Source organism: Bos indicus x Bos taurus, chromosome 22 (assembly GCF_003369695.1).
Source record: "Bos indicus x Bos taurus breed Angus x Brahman F1 hybrid chromosome 22, Bos_hybrid_MaternalHap_v2.0, whole genome shotgun sequence".
In the NCBI taxonomy this organism is placed as follows: Eukaryota; Metazoa; Chordata; class Mammalia; order Artiodactyla; family Bovidae; genus Bos; species Bos indicus x Bos taurus.
Genome location: NC_040097.1, coordinates 53,611,277 through 53,627,122, shown reverse-complemented (window position 1 = coordinate 53,627,122; position 15,846 = coordinate 53,611,277). Strand labels below are relative to the sequence as shown.

Genomic DNA, 15,846 nt, shown 5'->3' with positions numbered 1-15,846 from the left:
AGTTTGGGAAGAACCATGAATGGGGAGTCCACGGCGTTGACTGTTAGTCCTGACCCTAGTCATATACTCCAAGCTAGAGAATATATTTAGTCACTTTGGATCTCAGTTTCATAAAGCAAGGACCCACACTAGGCAGTCTTCTAGTCCTTATCATCACAGCTCAGGCCATCAATCTCAGTTTCCTTGTGCCAGTCTACTATTCTGCGTTGTCAGGGGTTGCAGGGCTACTTTTCCTTTAGTGGACAATTTTCTAAGGTTCTAGCAACCCGGAGTGAGGCAGTGAGGAGGAAACAGGCTGCTTCTGAATTTGCCCGCTTGTGGTTTTACCAGAGGGGCATTTCTAGTCAGAGAATTTCAGAGTTATTAGAAAACTGTGTTGCTAGGACGGTCACATTCTTCCCAGACTGAAATTATAACCGGAGTGCACTTCATGATATACATATGTATTGTAATTTGTAAACATAACTCAAAACCCTGTATCTAATGTCAGGTCATTTGCGGTTGGCCATTCAGACCTCATTTCTATTTGACAAGGGTTTATTTTAAGATTGCTTTGTGGAGCGGTTGTTTAACATTCAAATGATCTATTAGTGTCAAGTCTTTAGCTAGAGTCGTTTTAAATGAGCTGCCCGTTAAGTAGAAAACCAAACAGAAGTTTACGTTTCCAGCCCAACCTAGCAAAATCAGTGTAACTTACATTTTTTATCTTCACGTTTATTCATCCTGGGTTTTTTTTTTTTTTGCCTTGAATATTCATTTAGGATAATAGTACCTATGTGAATGAAATTCTTTTAGTTACTGTTGATACTGTGGCTTAGCAAAAGCTATAGACTTCTTAATACTTTCAGAGAAGAACGCTTTACAGTAAGCTGAGCTTACTGTAAAAAATGGATTTTTTTTTACATCCGAAAAAATGGATTTTTCAGTAAGTTAACTGTGTTTCTTAGCAGAGTTGCAAATGTGCTTCCATAGCTTTATTTCTAGGATATTAAAAGAAATGTTATATGGGAGTAAGTTCCCACTAGGCAATTAACGACATTTTTTTAACAGGCTAAGCATATGTTGTTGACTCCAGAGGGTTATTTTGTGGGAGATGGGATGGAAGCTAAAGATGATTTAGGTAAACAGCTAAACTGAGCCTCAGGTGGCGGTTTGTACATCCTTCTAATTCTCACCGTTAGCACTGTGGCTTCCCCGCTCCTTGACTGGCATCCAGGTTGCCACAGCCGGCAATCTAGGCCGTCCTTTCCTCTGTAACAGATGTCATCCTCGCCGCCCTGCGACTCAGGTCTCCTCAGCCCTCGCCTTTTGTGTTCCAGATGCTCCATACTGGCCTGCAGTGCCTACGTGGCTCTGGCTCTGGGTGATAACCTTATGGCTCTGAATCACGCAGATAAACTTCTTCAGCAGCCCAAGCTGTCAGGATCTCTGAAGTAAGTGTGACTCACCCTGTGTGTTTGTTTTGTTTGGAGGGTTTCCGTGAGTCTGTGGTGCATATTGCCTCTCGGACTTCCCCAGTGGAATGTAAATTATCTTAGGGAAAGCAAAAAAGTTTCTTAATTTGCTAATTTTTTTGTGTTTGGTAGTGAAACCTTTTTTCACTCATTGCACTGCGAGGGTTATTGGAAACGGCTGCATGAGGAAGCAGAAACTCTGGACTCTGTATTCTGGGTCTGAGGGGGCACATTATCACATACTAGCTCCCAAAACAACCTGAGTCCTCAGTGAAAAGACCCACATGAAAAGGAGTTTGGTCAACAGGACAAATCTGCTTTGAATTTAAAATATTTTCCCAAACGACTGCACCGTTTCCAGAGAGCATGAGACTTATTTAAACTCTTCAGATGCCTCTTCAATATTAATGTCATTGTCACTCTAAAATTTTCTAAAGCACATCATCTTTCCTTTTATGAAAATTAAGTAACATGCAGCATTCTTTGAATCTTTGTATGATGCTGATGCTGGAAATTTTATCCAAGGCCATGTGTACTCTGTATAACATCAGGACAGTTGCTTTTACATTCTTCCTGTATGTACATAGTTACAACTTCCAAAATAGGTTCCTTTCCCTTTCAGTGGCCTTTGTTTGTAACATGCAACACCTAGAAATGTGAGGTCATACCCTGAGGAACAGTTCTGTAAATGTTTATTTTTGCCTTTTATAAAAGTACTACTTTATACAAGCATGTAAGGTTAACATTGATTGGGACTTACCTAGCGGTCCAGTGGTTAACACCCCATGCTTCCACGACAGCGGGGCATGGATTTGATCCCTGGTCAGGGAACTAAGATTCCACAGGCTGCACGGCGAGGCCCCCCACCCCCCGCAAAAGAGCATCCAGGAACATAGAGACTTTGTCAGAATTCAAGTATGAGAGCTTCTGCCGTCCTGTGAGAAAATCTCGTCTGCACTCCGGGCCTGGAGGGTCCTGGGCTTGAGATCAAGGCAGTCGGGTTGCCCCAGCGCTGAGAAGCACCAGCCAGGAACCTTGGCCTGCGCCTGCCAGACACCTGCTGCTCAGACTGTGCTGCCCCATCGGCGGGGCAGAGTTTTGCGTATGTGTTTCTTTTAAACAAAAATGAAATACAGATCCTTGCTGCCTTTTTTTTTAATTCTTTGACTGACATGGTCATCACTGTTGTCAAATAATCCTAATTAGATTCTTTCCTTGGCATTTGTGGCAGGGTTTTCAACCTCCTTTATCAACTTCTTCCCTCTGAACTTCAAAGCAACAACATTCTTAGGTTTTATGATTTATTGAGGGATTGGCCATGTCTGATCATTTCATCTGTAATTCTCTTTAACCATTCTACCCTCATCTGTGGTTTCTAATCACGAGCCAGAAGCCCCGTCTCTGCACTGAGGATAAGCTTTTGTGCCTTAGACAGCCCAGGTACCACAGCGGCTTTACCTTCGTGTACCTCGTCCGAAGGTCTGGGCTTTGCGTGTCATGAAGGCATTTAATTGTTTTGTTTTGTTTTGTTTTGTTTTTAAAGTAAATTCACAGAATATGAAGTGGTTTGAGGTGGTTCTTTGAATTTGTATGTTTATGGGTGGGAGGAGGGTTTTTTTTATTTTTTTGGCCTTGCCAGGGCATGTGGGTTCTCAATTCCCTGACCAGGAATCGAATCTGCACCTCCTGCTTGGAAGCATGGAGTCCTAACCACTGGACCACCAGGAAAGTCTAATGTGTCAGTGTTTTATAATGATTATTGGCTTATGGATTCTGGTTTAATGCAATTTTTTAAATATCTTATTTCAAAATATATTTAAAGTTACTGGTTTTTTAAGTTGTCATTTCTAATAGGGTATCTGGTGGGGAAGCAAAATGGAAGAGCATTACATATAAAATAGATTAATAAGAACCTAATTTGTAGCACAGGGAACTCCATGCTCTGTGCCGACCTACATGAGAATAGACTCTAACAAATAATGGATATGTGTATATGTGTAACTGACGTACTTGGCTGTGCAGCAGAAACTAACACAACAGTGGAAATCAACTATACTCCACTAAAAATTAATTTTAAAAAGTGGGCATTACAGCTCCCGCTAGTTAGAAGAAAGAAATTGCTTAATAAAGAAATAGCTCTTAGGAAACAAAGAGAGAGAGAGAGATGCAATGGCTCTTGGGAATTCCCTGATGGTCCAGTGGTTAGGACTCCGTGCTTTCACTGCTGAGGGCCTGGACTTGATCCCCAGTCAGGGAATGGATCCCACAGGCCATGCAGCAGAGCCAAAAAGAGAAAAGAAAGAGAACTGCTCTTGAGTGTGCACAAATCCCAGAAAACGGTCAAACTGGAAAGAGTCTAAGGTTTGAGGACTCAAGGTCCATGTGGACAGACTCAGTTGGGACAGGCTGGCTCAAGGAGTTGGGAACTGAACCGGCCTTTCAGAGGATTAGGTTTTGGCCCGGCTTTGCACCCCAGGAGGCAAGGCTGCAGGCAGCACAGTGGCGTGTCCGCCCAGGACAGTGACGGGAACAGAGGAACCTTTGGGGGAGTGAGACGTTGACTGGATACAGGAAAGCGGAACCCAACTGTGGAGAGCTTTATATCTACAAAAGTTTAGTTTAGTTTAGTTCCCAAGTGGAAAGAGTCATTAGGATTTTGAGCAAAGGAGTATTATGTCTAAGGCTGTTTTAATTTTGAGAAATCAATCAGATGATCTTGGGGAAAATGGCTCAAAGCAAGACACTGAAAGAACCAGGCTATTGTAAATCTGGAGGAAACACATCTGCCTTGAAGCAGCTGCACCCAGGAAAGAGGATGTGAAGGGGAGGACACTTGTGCAGTATAAGTGAAGCTGATCCAGGGGCTTCCCTCATGGTCCAGTAGTTAAGAATCCACCTGCCAATGTGGGGGACACAGGTTCTATCCCTGGTCGGGAAAGATCCCACATGCCGCGGGGCAGCTAAGCCTGAAGCCCATGTACTACAAGCACTGAAGCCTGCGTGCACCTCGAGCCTGTGCTCTGCAACAAGAAAACCTCAGCGAGAAGCTCATGCCCCGCAGCTAGAGAGTAGCCCCCGCTCACCTCAACAGAGAGCGCCAGCATGCAGCAAAGAAGATGGACCCAGCGCAGCCAAAGTTATAAATAATTTAAAGAAGTAGAGCTGATCCGATCCAAACCGAGTCTGGTGCCCCGGTGCCTTCTGCCTGATTTGGCAGCACAGGCTGCTGCTGCTGCCAAGTCGCTTCAGTTGTGTCCGACTCTGTGCGACCCCATAGACGGCAGCCCACCAGGCTCCTCGTCCCTGGGATTCTCCAGGCAAGAGCACTGGAATGGGTTGCCATTTCCTTCTCCAACGCATGAAAGTGAAAAGTGAAAGTGAAGTCGCTCAGTCGTGTCCAACTCTTCGAGACCCCATGGACTGCAGCCCACCAGGCCCCTCCGTCCATGGGATTTTCCAGGTGGCAGCACAGGCTGGAGAACCCTAACTCTGACCCTCCACTCCCAGGACACACACCCTAGGATCTGCCACTTCCTTTAGAACTTCATCGCTTCCCGATGGTATTTTCTGTATAAATAGAACAGCATACATTTGTCAACTGTATTTTAAATTTTTATTGAAAAACAGTTGATTCACTGCTCACTTTTAAACTGCTGTCTTGATGTGTGTCATCCTTCTTAGCTAACATAAAAATTATTGTATATTTTAAGATATTTTTAAAGAGAAAAATTTAAGTGATTCTTAACATACGTGAAATTTTTACATATACACCAGATTTTATTATACATTGGGTATTTTTGTGATGACCTACGTTTCAATTTGAAACCCGTTTTTTTTTCATTTCAGGTTCCTGGGTCATTTATATGCTGCAGAAGCCCTCATCTCTCTGGACAGAATCTCTGATGCTATTACTCACTTGAACCCAGAGAATGTCACTGATGTCTCCTTAGGGATCTCTTCAAATGAGCAGGACCAAGGTTAAGGAAGACATGTTTGATCAGAACTCTTCACCATTTCTACTCCCTTTCCGTTGTAACTCAGGACGTATAGAAATTTAAGGGCACGGTTGTGAAGGGAAGGGAGTTATAGGTCGGCAGTCTGTAGTTGCAGCCATACTTTACTATGTACTAATTGCTAAATTCTAACTTTTGAAATGCTGATGGTGTTAGAGCGATTCGTTTTTTGGGGGTTCTTTTATTTATTTGGTTGTTTGGAGCCTTAGTTGCAGCATACAAACTCGACTGCAGCAGGTAGGATCTAGTTTCCTGACTGGGGATTGAACCTGGGCCCCCTCCTTTGGGAGTGTGGAGTCTTAACCACTGGACCACTGAGGAATCCAGAACGATTTGTTTTGATTCTTATACTGTGTTTTTCTCTGTGGAGGGATTCCACAATCCCAGGGAGAGTAAAAACACATTCAAAAGTCAGTTTTAAATCATGGCTAAATTTTTGAGGGAGCAAGATTAGAATTCCCTTTATTTGAGGTTATCTCTCAGACTTGGGGTGCTGGTGGATGGCAGGTGGCATTCTCGTGTCTTTTATTAGAACCTGTGTGCTTAGGCGCTCAGTCATGTCTGACTCTTTGCAACCCCGTGGACTGTAGCCCTCCAGGCACCTGTGACCATGGTGATTCTCCAGGGAAGAATATTGGAGTGGGTTGCCATGCCCTCCTCCAGGACATCTTCCTAAGCCAGGGATCGAACCCAGGTCTCCCACACTGCAGGCAGATTCTTTACCGTCTGAGCCACGAGTGTTGTTAGAACCTCCACTACGTAGAAAAGGAAATACTGTGACAGATTGACTCAATATTAGATTTCCATTTCATAAAGAAAATTAAGTGTTTGGAAAATATACTCTTTTTGTCTGGCCCCCTCAGATTTATGTTCTTGTCTTTGTAGGATCAGACAAAGGTGAAAATGAAGCAATGGAATCCTGTAAGTAAGACATTTTGTAAAGACTTCAGTAGCCCAGACTGCTTCCCAAAGACTCGCCCTCGAGCCTCCATGGCCTTCCTCTGCCACCCGAGGACAGCCAGGCTTACTTCTGGGCAGCTTCGAGGGCGGTGGACGGGTTGCCTCCGAGCCCCGGCCTGGCCTCTTCACGCGGGTCTGCTCTTCTCCCCAGCCGGGAAGCGGGCCCCTCAGTGCTATCCCAGTTCCGTCAGCTCGGCCCGGACCGTGATGCTGTTCAACCTGGGCAGCGCCTACTGCCTGCGGAGCGAATATGACAAAGCCCGCAAGTGTCTCCACCAGGTGAGGCTGGGCCGAGCCGGGCGCCTCGTGGAGCAGCCATCAGGGGCTTGGAATTGCTGGGCTCTGTCATCCTGTTTGCCTTCTGACTTCTGGTCAGTTTGTTAAACACTGGAATGTGACTCCTCCAGACATACTCTTTTTAAAAAATACTCACTTGGCTGTGCCGGGTCTTAGCTGCGGATGCAAGGTCTTTAGCTGCTGCTTGTGGGATCTAGTTCCCTGAGCAGGGACCGAACTCAGGCCCCCTGCACGGGGAGCATGCAGTCTTAGCCACTGGACCGCCAAGAAAGTCCCCAGACATTCTTGCAACGCACACAACTGACTGTTGTTGCAGATGAACCTAGGCACCTAATGGAAAGTTGTCCTGAAAATTTTAATCATCAATATTTCAAAAGATTGTTAACCACATCTGTATCAGTGCTCAGTCAAACCAATAATGAATGGTGTTCCATATAGTTGAACCCAAGGCAGCTGTAAACCTTGCATACTAAAACAGTAACATATCTGAGACATATTTTAAGTGAAAGGAACAAATAAATGCACGACACTTTCTATGTAATCCTGTATATGCATAAAGGACCTCTGGATGAATATACCAGAAGCTGCTAACATTGGCTTCGGGGATGACAGGAGAGGCGCAGAGTAGCTGGAGCACTGAGGTGGGAGACTGTTGCCTGGATACCTGTTTGCTTTTTAGTTTTGAATTGCGTGAATCTCTGTCCACTCAAAAAGTTAAGTTACAAATAAACCTTTTTAGAAAGAAGGGTTCACAAAGTCAGTACCCAAGAAATTCTGCACACGATAAAAGTCTCTGGCGCTGTGTAACTAAACTAGACCTCTGACTTCTCCCACCCAGAGGGGCCGCAGCAGCCGGTCTCGGGAACTTTTGATCGGGGCTCTTTAGGTCCCCTGCCCCTCCTTGGACCAGTCACAGGCAGGGACCCAACCTGTAGTAGGGGAACAGGTACTGCCATCAGCAGCCCCAGAGGGGTTCCACAGAACTGGGAAGGGCTCATCCTCAGATGCATGTTAATTCAGTACTTTCCTGGCGGTCAAGTGGTTAGGTCCACGCTTCCACAGTAGGGGGCATGGGTTCAATATCTGGTTGGGGAGCTAAGATCCTACAAGGCGCAGGGCATGACCAAAACAAAACAAAAAACAAGCGTAGGCAAGAGCTAGAAAAATCCCAAGCAGGAGAAGACCAAGAAAGAAGGAACGCTTTCTCCTATTAAGAGCTAGTTACGGACTAAGCAAGGGAAGATAAATATGTACTGAAAATTACATGTCTAGTTTAATTGTGAGGGATGAAGACAGACAGCTGAGGGCCATCCAAGCAGAACTGTAGTGTCCCAGTGAGCTCGAGTAAGTTGGCTGACTTGACATTGGTAGGTTGACATTCTTTTTCTTTTTTTGGCATTACTCGGAGTTTGTATCTTTTTTTTTTTTTTTTCGGAGTTTGTATCTTAAGCTACCCGTTTCTCATGGGTCTCTCTTTTGTTTTGAATGAAGGCGGCCTCAATGATCCATCCCAAAGAGGTGCCCCCTGAAGCCATCCTGCTGGCCGTCTACCTTGAGCTACAGAATGGTGAGTGGTTCTTCTCTTGACTACAGCCCTGCAGAGAGCCAGAGATTTTTGGTGTCTGCTTTTTCTCGTAGAAACGGAAGAGATATTAACCATCACATTCTTGTAAACAAGGGAGTTTCTGATATCTTACAAATTCTTAGTTCTTGCAGGTTAAGTGTATATCATTTTATCTGTGAAAATCCAGAATGGCATAACTTCTGACAATTATAATTCATCCCTACTAATTAACCTTTCTCTCAGGCATCCAAATGACTCTTAATTGAGAACCTGAGACAGAGTGCAGTGGTTTTGGGTTGTACACCTTAGTGTTTTAAACACAGATGTCGTTAATAAGCTTTGCCGTAAGCCAGTTCCTGCTGAGGATTTTTTATTCAAGCCTAAGTCCAGGTCATGCCTCTGGGGGCATATATGACCTAGAAGAAAGGCTGTGGGCCCTACATGAGAGATGATGTGAAGTAGAAAAGGAGAGCTGAATGGGAGAGATGAGGGGGGACAGAAGCATTAAGAGTTGTTCGTCATACCCCCTTGCTGATCGTGGAAATCCTTATGAGCCTCCCCTCTTTTTATTGCTGAAGAAGGCGCCCAGCAGGCCTTGTCCTCCTGAAAGGCGTGGCAGGGTTAGTGCACAGTCTAGAGCCCTTTTAAGTTCTCCAACTGGGCTCCACCTTAAAATCAGTACAGAGCTTCTAACAATTCTGCCCCCTAGCTCACACGCTGAATTTCTTAAATCAGCATTTCCCAGGACGGTGCAGGGGCATTACGTGATTCTAGTGTCCAGCAGCGGCCGCAGACCACTGCTCTTCCCCATCGTCTTTTCCTCCCTTTTGAGACTTGACGGGCTTGCTTTGTTAGGTGGTGCTATTGTTATATGCTTTTTTGTAATGGGAAGTGTTTTTATAGGTAATACCCAGCTGGCCTTACAGATCATCAAAAGGAATCAGCTGCTCCCTGCAGTGAAAACACTCTCTGAAATGAGAAAGAAGCCAGTGTTCCAGCCCGTCCACCCGATCCAGCCCATCCAAATGCCAGCGTTCACTGTGCAGAGAAAGTGATAGTGTGCCCGTGGAAAACTGTTACCTGAGACCCAGGGGAATATTTACAAGCCTTTTTAGTTGTATCACAGCAAAATGAATAAAAGACAGATGCTGAAGGGTGCTAGTTTTGAAGACACAATTTTGAAACGATTTTAACCCCTGATTTTTATTTTATTTTATTTTTTATTTTTTTTGGCTGGAAGCTTAATACAGTTAAGGATTCACAAACTCATTTTCATCTGTTTTCCGTATAATCTTTGCTAGATTATTCATTTTAAGCCATTATGTGATATATCTGTCAAAGGCAATTAAAACAGTCTTATCAGAACAGTCTTGTTAAATACATTTTGTCTTTTTTGCAATGGTTACAATATGTTGGCATTCAAGATTTCATGTTAAAGTTTTAAAAATGGATACCACATCATGAGCAGATGAGTAGCCAGGCCAGAGGTTGCGCAGGGCAGAAGGCAGGGGAGGCTGACATGTCGTGACCTAGTTGTGACTGCAGGGGCCAGAAAATGCATATAGTAAGACCCATAGGGCTAGTCAGGTTGGGTTAAGAAGCGTTGACTGATAGGAATTAATTACGGCTTAAAAATTACAGATGACAACAAACAGCATTCAGGGCACTGGCCACGTTCACCCTCCTGTACCGTCAGGCAGAAGCACCAGTTAGGGAGTCTGTGAGCAGGGAGTTCAAGGCTCGTCGCTAATCACGTTGCAGATGCAAACGGGAACTTAAAAGCTTCTTTCTCATAAAAGACAGGTATGTGTTGTGGGATTGACCTGGCCAAAATTTGTCGATAAGGTCAATACGTTAAACTTAAAAGCAGGAAAAACAAAACACTCTGCAGACTGACTCTGGAGAACCTGGGTGACCTCCCAGTCAGTATCAGGCTTGGTGGCCTCATGAAAGCTGGCCATTCAGGATCGTCCCTGCTGCCAGCATCTCTCTAGTTCCTGACCTGGAAGACCGGGTTCACACTAGCTGAATGTACTCGGTTCCTCAGTTTTCACAAATGGGAGAGGGGAGCGTTTAGAGAAGCACATGGTTTTATCAGAAACTGCATCTGAATTATTCTGTTGCTGAAACCAAATATTTTAGTTAGGGATCTACAGGAACTGAGTGTGATGTGACCAGACACTACCCAGGAGTGACTCGGAGAAGGGGGCGCGGTTTTCCTTCCGTTTGAACGTGGGATGGGTGTGCACAGGTCGCCTGCTCTTGGCATGTGCCAGTTGCTTTCCCTGGTGACTCCGCAGTCAAGAGTCCGCCTGCCCGTGCAGGAGACGCAGGTTCGATCCCTGGGTCAGGAAGATTCCCTGGAGAAGGAAATGGCAACCCACTCCAGTATGCTTGTCTGGAGAATCCCATGGACAGAGGAGCCTGGCGGGGCTACAGTCCATAGGGTTGCAAAAGAGTCGGACACGACTTAGTGATTAAACAACAAGTTGTTTTATATACAGAGTAGATTCCTTCCTGGAGGATACAGAAAACAGAGGTGGGGGCCCTCTCGAAGCCTTTTCCAGATGAGATGGGAGTCGTAGGCTGCACCGGTATTTGTCCAAATCTGCAGGAGCTGCTTCCCCAAGCCCCAGATCTGCAGCAGGTCTGTGGGACCCACATGTGTGCCGCAGGATGGTGGCAGCTTTGCCTGTTGCTGTTCAGTCGCTCAGTCGTTTCCAGCTCTTTGGGACCCCATGGACCGCAGCACACCAGGCTTCCCTGTCCTTGACTGCCTCTCCAAGTTTGCTCAAACTCACGTCCATTGAGTCATTGATGCCACATCTCCTGTCACCCCCTTCTCCTCCTGCCCTCTGTCTGTCCCAGCATCAACGTCTTTGGCAGTGAGTCAGCTTTCCGCATCAGGTGGCCAGAGGATTAGAGCTTAACCAGGGCATTTTCCAGACAAAGCCCACATGCTTCATAAATTGCGAGCCCACCAGGTCTTGGGTAGCATATGGGTGGTAGAAGGCCTGTAATTGAATCGAAGGCAATACATCTTTGGAGACATCTCAAGAAACTGAAACTTCCCCCACTTGCTGATTAGTTAGAGGGAAAGCAGGAAGAGCTAAGAGGCCGATGAGGCCCCAGGTTGCTGTTTAAGAATACCCTTGGCTGTGAGTAGCACAAAGTGGATCCGTGACTTAAAGATAGTCTCTATCCCACTTGAGAAGGGGTTCCGAAGGCAGCTGGTGACCTTGGCTTTGGTGCCCAGTGATGCTATCAGGGACTCAGCTCTGTTTTCCCACAGAGCACCTGGACGTTTGTCCCCCTGGTCACAGGATGTTCCAGCATCATATCTGCACTGAAGCAAGAAGACGCAGGCAAGACCTCCCTGGGGGTCCAGTGGTGAAGAGTCCTCTTGCCAGTGCAGGGAACACAGGTTGGATCCCTGGTCCAGGAAGATTCCATGCACCGCGGGGCAACGAAGCCCATGCTCCGCAGCAAGAAAAACCACCACGAGGAGAGCCCTGAGCTGCGCAGCAAAGAGTAGCCCCCACTCACCGCAATTAGAGAAAGCCCGCTCGAAGCAGCAAAGACCCAGCGCAGCCAAAAATAAAATTTGAAGAGGGTAAAGGCACCCTGTCGTGATCAGAAACCATCAGGAACAAAGTTTCCCCAGAAACCCTCAGCAAACCTCAGCCTCCATCTCCTCTGTAGTTCAAATCATGTATCCATCCTTAGCTGCAGGTGGGGGTACAACGCTGCACGTCTTACGAGAAGGCTGATGAAGCGTTTTCCCAGCCGGAGCGCTCTAGATCTGATGCACTGTTGTCAAATTCTGACCCCAGCAGTCCAGCTCTCCCCTCCACAGCCGCCCTCAGCAGATCTGGGCGCAGTAAATGTAGGCTCTTCACCTCTGTGACTTGTCTTTCTGAGTCCATCAGCCAGGAAGGCTTCTCCCACTCATTTTTTCCACCACAGTCTGAACCACCATCTCTGCTAATGGAGGGGCTTCCCTGGTAGCTCAGCTGGTAAAGAATCCGCCTGCAGAAAACAACAAAATTCTGTAAAGCCACTGTACTTCAATAAAAGAAGAAAAGAATCCTCCTGCAATGCAGGAGACGCTGGTTCGATCCCTGGGTCGGGAAGATCCCCTGGAGAAGGGATAGGCTACCCATTCCAGTATCCTTGGGCTTCCCTGGTGGCTCAGCTGGTAAAGAAGCTCCATATTCTGGCCTGGAAAATTCCATATAGTCCATGGGGTCACAGAGTCAGACACAACTGAGCAACTTTCGCTTACTGCTAATGGAGTTAACCCTAACTGTGCTGAGAGGTTTTAGATGCCATGTCCTGGAAGTTTTTCCTCACTGTCCCAATTTCTCCACCCACCCTCCGCCTCCCCCAACCCTTTGTGTCTCGATCATACCTTTCTTCTATGGTAGATGATGTTCTGCAGTTTAACAGGTGGGGGCTCTCAAAGGGTGGTCTCATAGCTGATGGGGTTGTGGATTCTGAGACAGGCCTCCTTAGCTTTTGTTCAAGCCCCACCACCTGTTCAGCAGCCCAGTGGGCCAGAATTCACGGCATGGGTCCCTTCACAGACTGCACAGGGCGGTCCCCAGCAGAGCCAGTGCCTTTAAGGGTCTCTCCTGCCCCGCTTGTACCCCCACCCCCTTCTCAGAACAGCACTCTGGGTGTTCCCACCATGCAGAACCCCTTATGGGCCAGTCTGCTGGGAGCTCTGCCCCTAACACAACCCAAGTGCCTTGATCTCTGTTGAGCTTTTTGACCCTCTGCACAATGAAGCTAACTTTCCTCAGGGCCTCCTGTGAAAATTAAAATGAGATGCCCGAATGCAAAGCCATTCACTACAGGTGAGTGCATTTACCTTCCTGTTGCCCAAAGGACCTGCTCAGCCCAGTCATCCTCGATGACTTGGAAGCCACCTGGAGGAAGGTAACCAGTGCCATTGTGAACCCTAGAGCCAGACTGCTGGACTGGCTTCAAATCTCAGCTCTCTCACCGAGACAGACTTGATCTGCAACATGGTATTTTGCCTCTTTGTGCCTGTTTCTTTCTTCATCTGTGAAGTGAGGACAATAACAGTCCCTCTCTCACAGACTTCGAATGAGGTTTAAAGCCCTGGACATTGTTGTTGCCGGATATGAGCTCCAGCTGTTCAAAAGGAAATTCTTAATTTTTTTACTGTGTAATATGAAGGATAATCAAAGCAGACTGCTGAGCCACTGGAACTAGGGAGTTGGGTGGTAGAGAGCGAGGGGACCCTTCCAGGTAAATGACTGCCTCCTGAGCTCCAGCTGTGTCCAGTGTCTGGGCCACGAGGGGTGTTCAGTATATAGGGGTATCATCCTATGTTCTCATCCTATGCGTAACCTGCCTCACCCAGGCCCTCCTCCTTTGACAGGAGGTCCCTTCCCCACCCTTTCCTCATCTCATCGGCACCGCAGCACAGCTCCAACCCCCCAGAGAGGTCTCTGCACACCAACCACTCCCCTCTCCCCACTGAACCTCTCTTACATCCAGCGTGTTACATCCAGACTGGAATCTGCTGTCCCCCAGAGTGGTCACCATTTCCCATCCCTAGGACTCGGCTCCTGTTTCAGTGTGTACACACTCTGGCCCTTTCACTTGGCCCCTTGGTCCCTAACTCCCAGGGAGATTCCCTGCTCTGTCCCAAGCCTTCATTCATTCCACACATGCTACCCAGAGGTACTTCGGGGATGGTAAGCTTTTCGGGGGAGCCCCCATGGTAACCTGGCGGATTTTTCAGTCTGAATCTACTTTTCTTCATCATCTTTTCTTCCCCTTCCTGGATCCTGAATACTTTGAAAACAGGACTGTGTGTGTACAGTGTGTGGATTGTTCTAGATAATAAAGTCTGCAGCACAGATTCTGGGTGCCTTCCTTTCTGGGTCCGGCAGTGTCACAGGAACTGCTTCTCTCAAGGTGGGGATGGCTTATTAACATAATCCCAGGGTTTGCGGGGGGCCTCAGCATCCTTGACCCTCTGAGCCTCATCAAGCCAGTTAAATAGTGACCCAGCACGGGTGGATTACTGGTCAAACTCAGCCAGCCCAGCCTAAAGGAACCAAACCTATACCTTCACAGAGCAGTTTGCACACTAGGCGTGGCTTCCTCCCTGGGAAGAACCGGGCCGACGTGCAGGCTCCTGGGTGGGAGTGGGAGTGCCCGGGAGGAGGCACCGCAGTTCATTAGCCCCCTCATTTGGGGCAAAGGGGATCCGTGTGGTGACAAACAATTGTCCAGGAGGATTTAGGCGGATTTGGCCAAGTGTCCCTGTGGGCCCCAAGCCTCCTCCTAATCCAGTCCACATTTCTGGCTACTTAGGATCACATTAAATGTCAAAGCCGGCGTTTAGGGAAATATCTACATTTCGGATGCATCGCCCTAGTCAAAAGAAAAGCTGGAGCGAACCTTCGAGCATTTGGCGCGAGAGGCGCTCTGTGTGGTCCGAAGTGTGAATGGGGAGAGGGGGGCGCCGCCCCCGCGGCCTCCCCGCCCAGGAATGCGGGCTTTTCACATGTAGAAAATGCTAATGCTTTGTCCCAGCCTCGGCCTCCCGGAGGCGCGGAGGCGCCCGGCCGGATTGTCCCAGCTGCATTTGCATGTGAGCGGCCCCTGGTCCCCGCGTCCCCACCCCCTGCGCGCCCCGGCCTCCCCCAGCGCGGCTTTCCTGGGGGCTTGTGGGACTGCGCGCCGGCCGCCTGCAAGCGCCCTCTGCCCTCACTGAATCCCTGCTAAAGCCACAGGTAGCTAGCTACTCTGGACGAATAGCCTTTCCCCGGAGGCAGCAGGCAGGTGAATTTTATTTTTTTTACTCCCGTTTCAAAATTTTATTTCACACTTTCAGTTACTTTATAGGACACAGTGTAAGTCCATCGAGGCAGATCAAGAGTTTGCATGAACCATCCTCTCCAGTCTCCGCGATGGTCTGTGGCAAGAACCTGGCGTTTGATGTGACATTTTCCCCCCCAGGGGCTGCAAAGTCACCATTACTCGCGCGGCTCATCCTCAGAAGGAGCAGCCGAGGGCCCGCAGGTGGCGGGGGCAGGGGAGACTCCAAAGGACTAAGCGCGGGCCGCGGCGAAGGCGCGCGCGGTCTGGGAGGAACCTGCTCGGCCAGCGCGGTGCGCGGGCCTCGGGGCTCAGGGCGCCACCTGCTGGCGGCTGGGTCGACGCCGCGAACCGGCCCAGAGGAGCCGAGGTGGTGCCGGCCCGGGGAGCCCCTCTTTCCCCGCCAGGCTCCACGTTTACCGGCTCGGAAAGCCATCCCACCCGAGGGCGCCGCGAATTAGCGACCCAGCATGTCCCAGCGCCGAGCTTTCGTTCTGGCCGACACCCGGGGGCCCAAATGCAGGCGGAAAACATAACGAGATCCTGCCCAACAAACGTAACTCCCTTCCCTCCAATCCTTACAGTGTTTCTTTGATTAATTACATTCCTTCTCATTTTACTAATTTTCTTATATTTATTGTGTTGGCTTTATTTTTAGTTGTTATAGTAATTTTCTTCTATTTCATTTTTGTTTCGT

The 15,846-nt window shown here is 47.8% G+C and overlaps 1 protein-coding gene across 2 annotated transcripts in view; it reads left to right on the top strand.

The window, feature by feature from the left end:
• The window catches only part of CNOT10 (CCR4-NOT transcription complex subunit 10), a 58,537-nt gene extending 48,882 nt beyond the window's left edge, over positions 1-9,655 (top strand). For both annotated transcript variants that reach the window (XM_027522784.1, XM_027522783.1), the window contains exons 14-19: positions 1,320-1,433; positions 5,301-5,431; positions 6,353-6,388; positions 6,579-6,706; positions 8,216-8,291; positions 9,192-9,655. In XM_027522784.1, coding sequence (XP_027378585.1) covers positions 1,320-1,433; positions 5,301-5,431; positions 6,353-6,388; positions 6,579-6,706; positions 8,216-8,291; positions 9,192-9,343 — 637 coding nt within the window. In that variant the 3' untranslated portion in view covers positions 9,344-9,655. The remainder of the gene's footprint in view (positions 1-1,319; positions 1,434-5,300; positions 5,432-6,352; positions 6,389-6,578; positions 6,707-8,215; positions 8,292-9,191) is intronic.
• Positions 9,656-15,846: the final 6,191 nt, after the last annotated feature.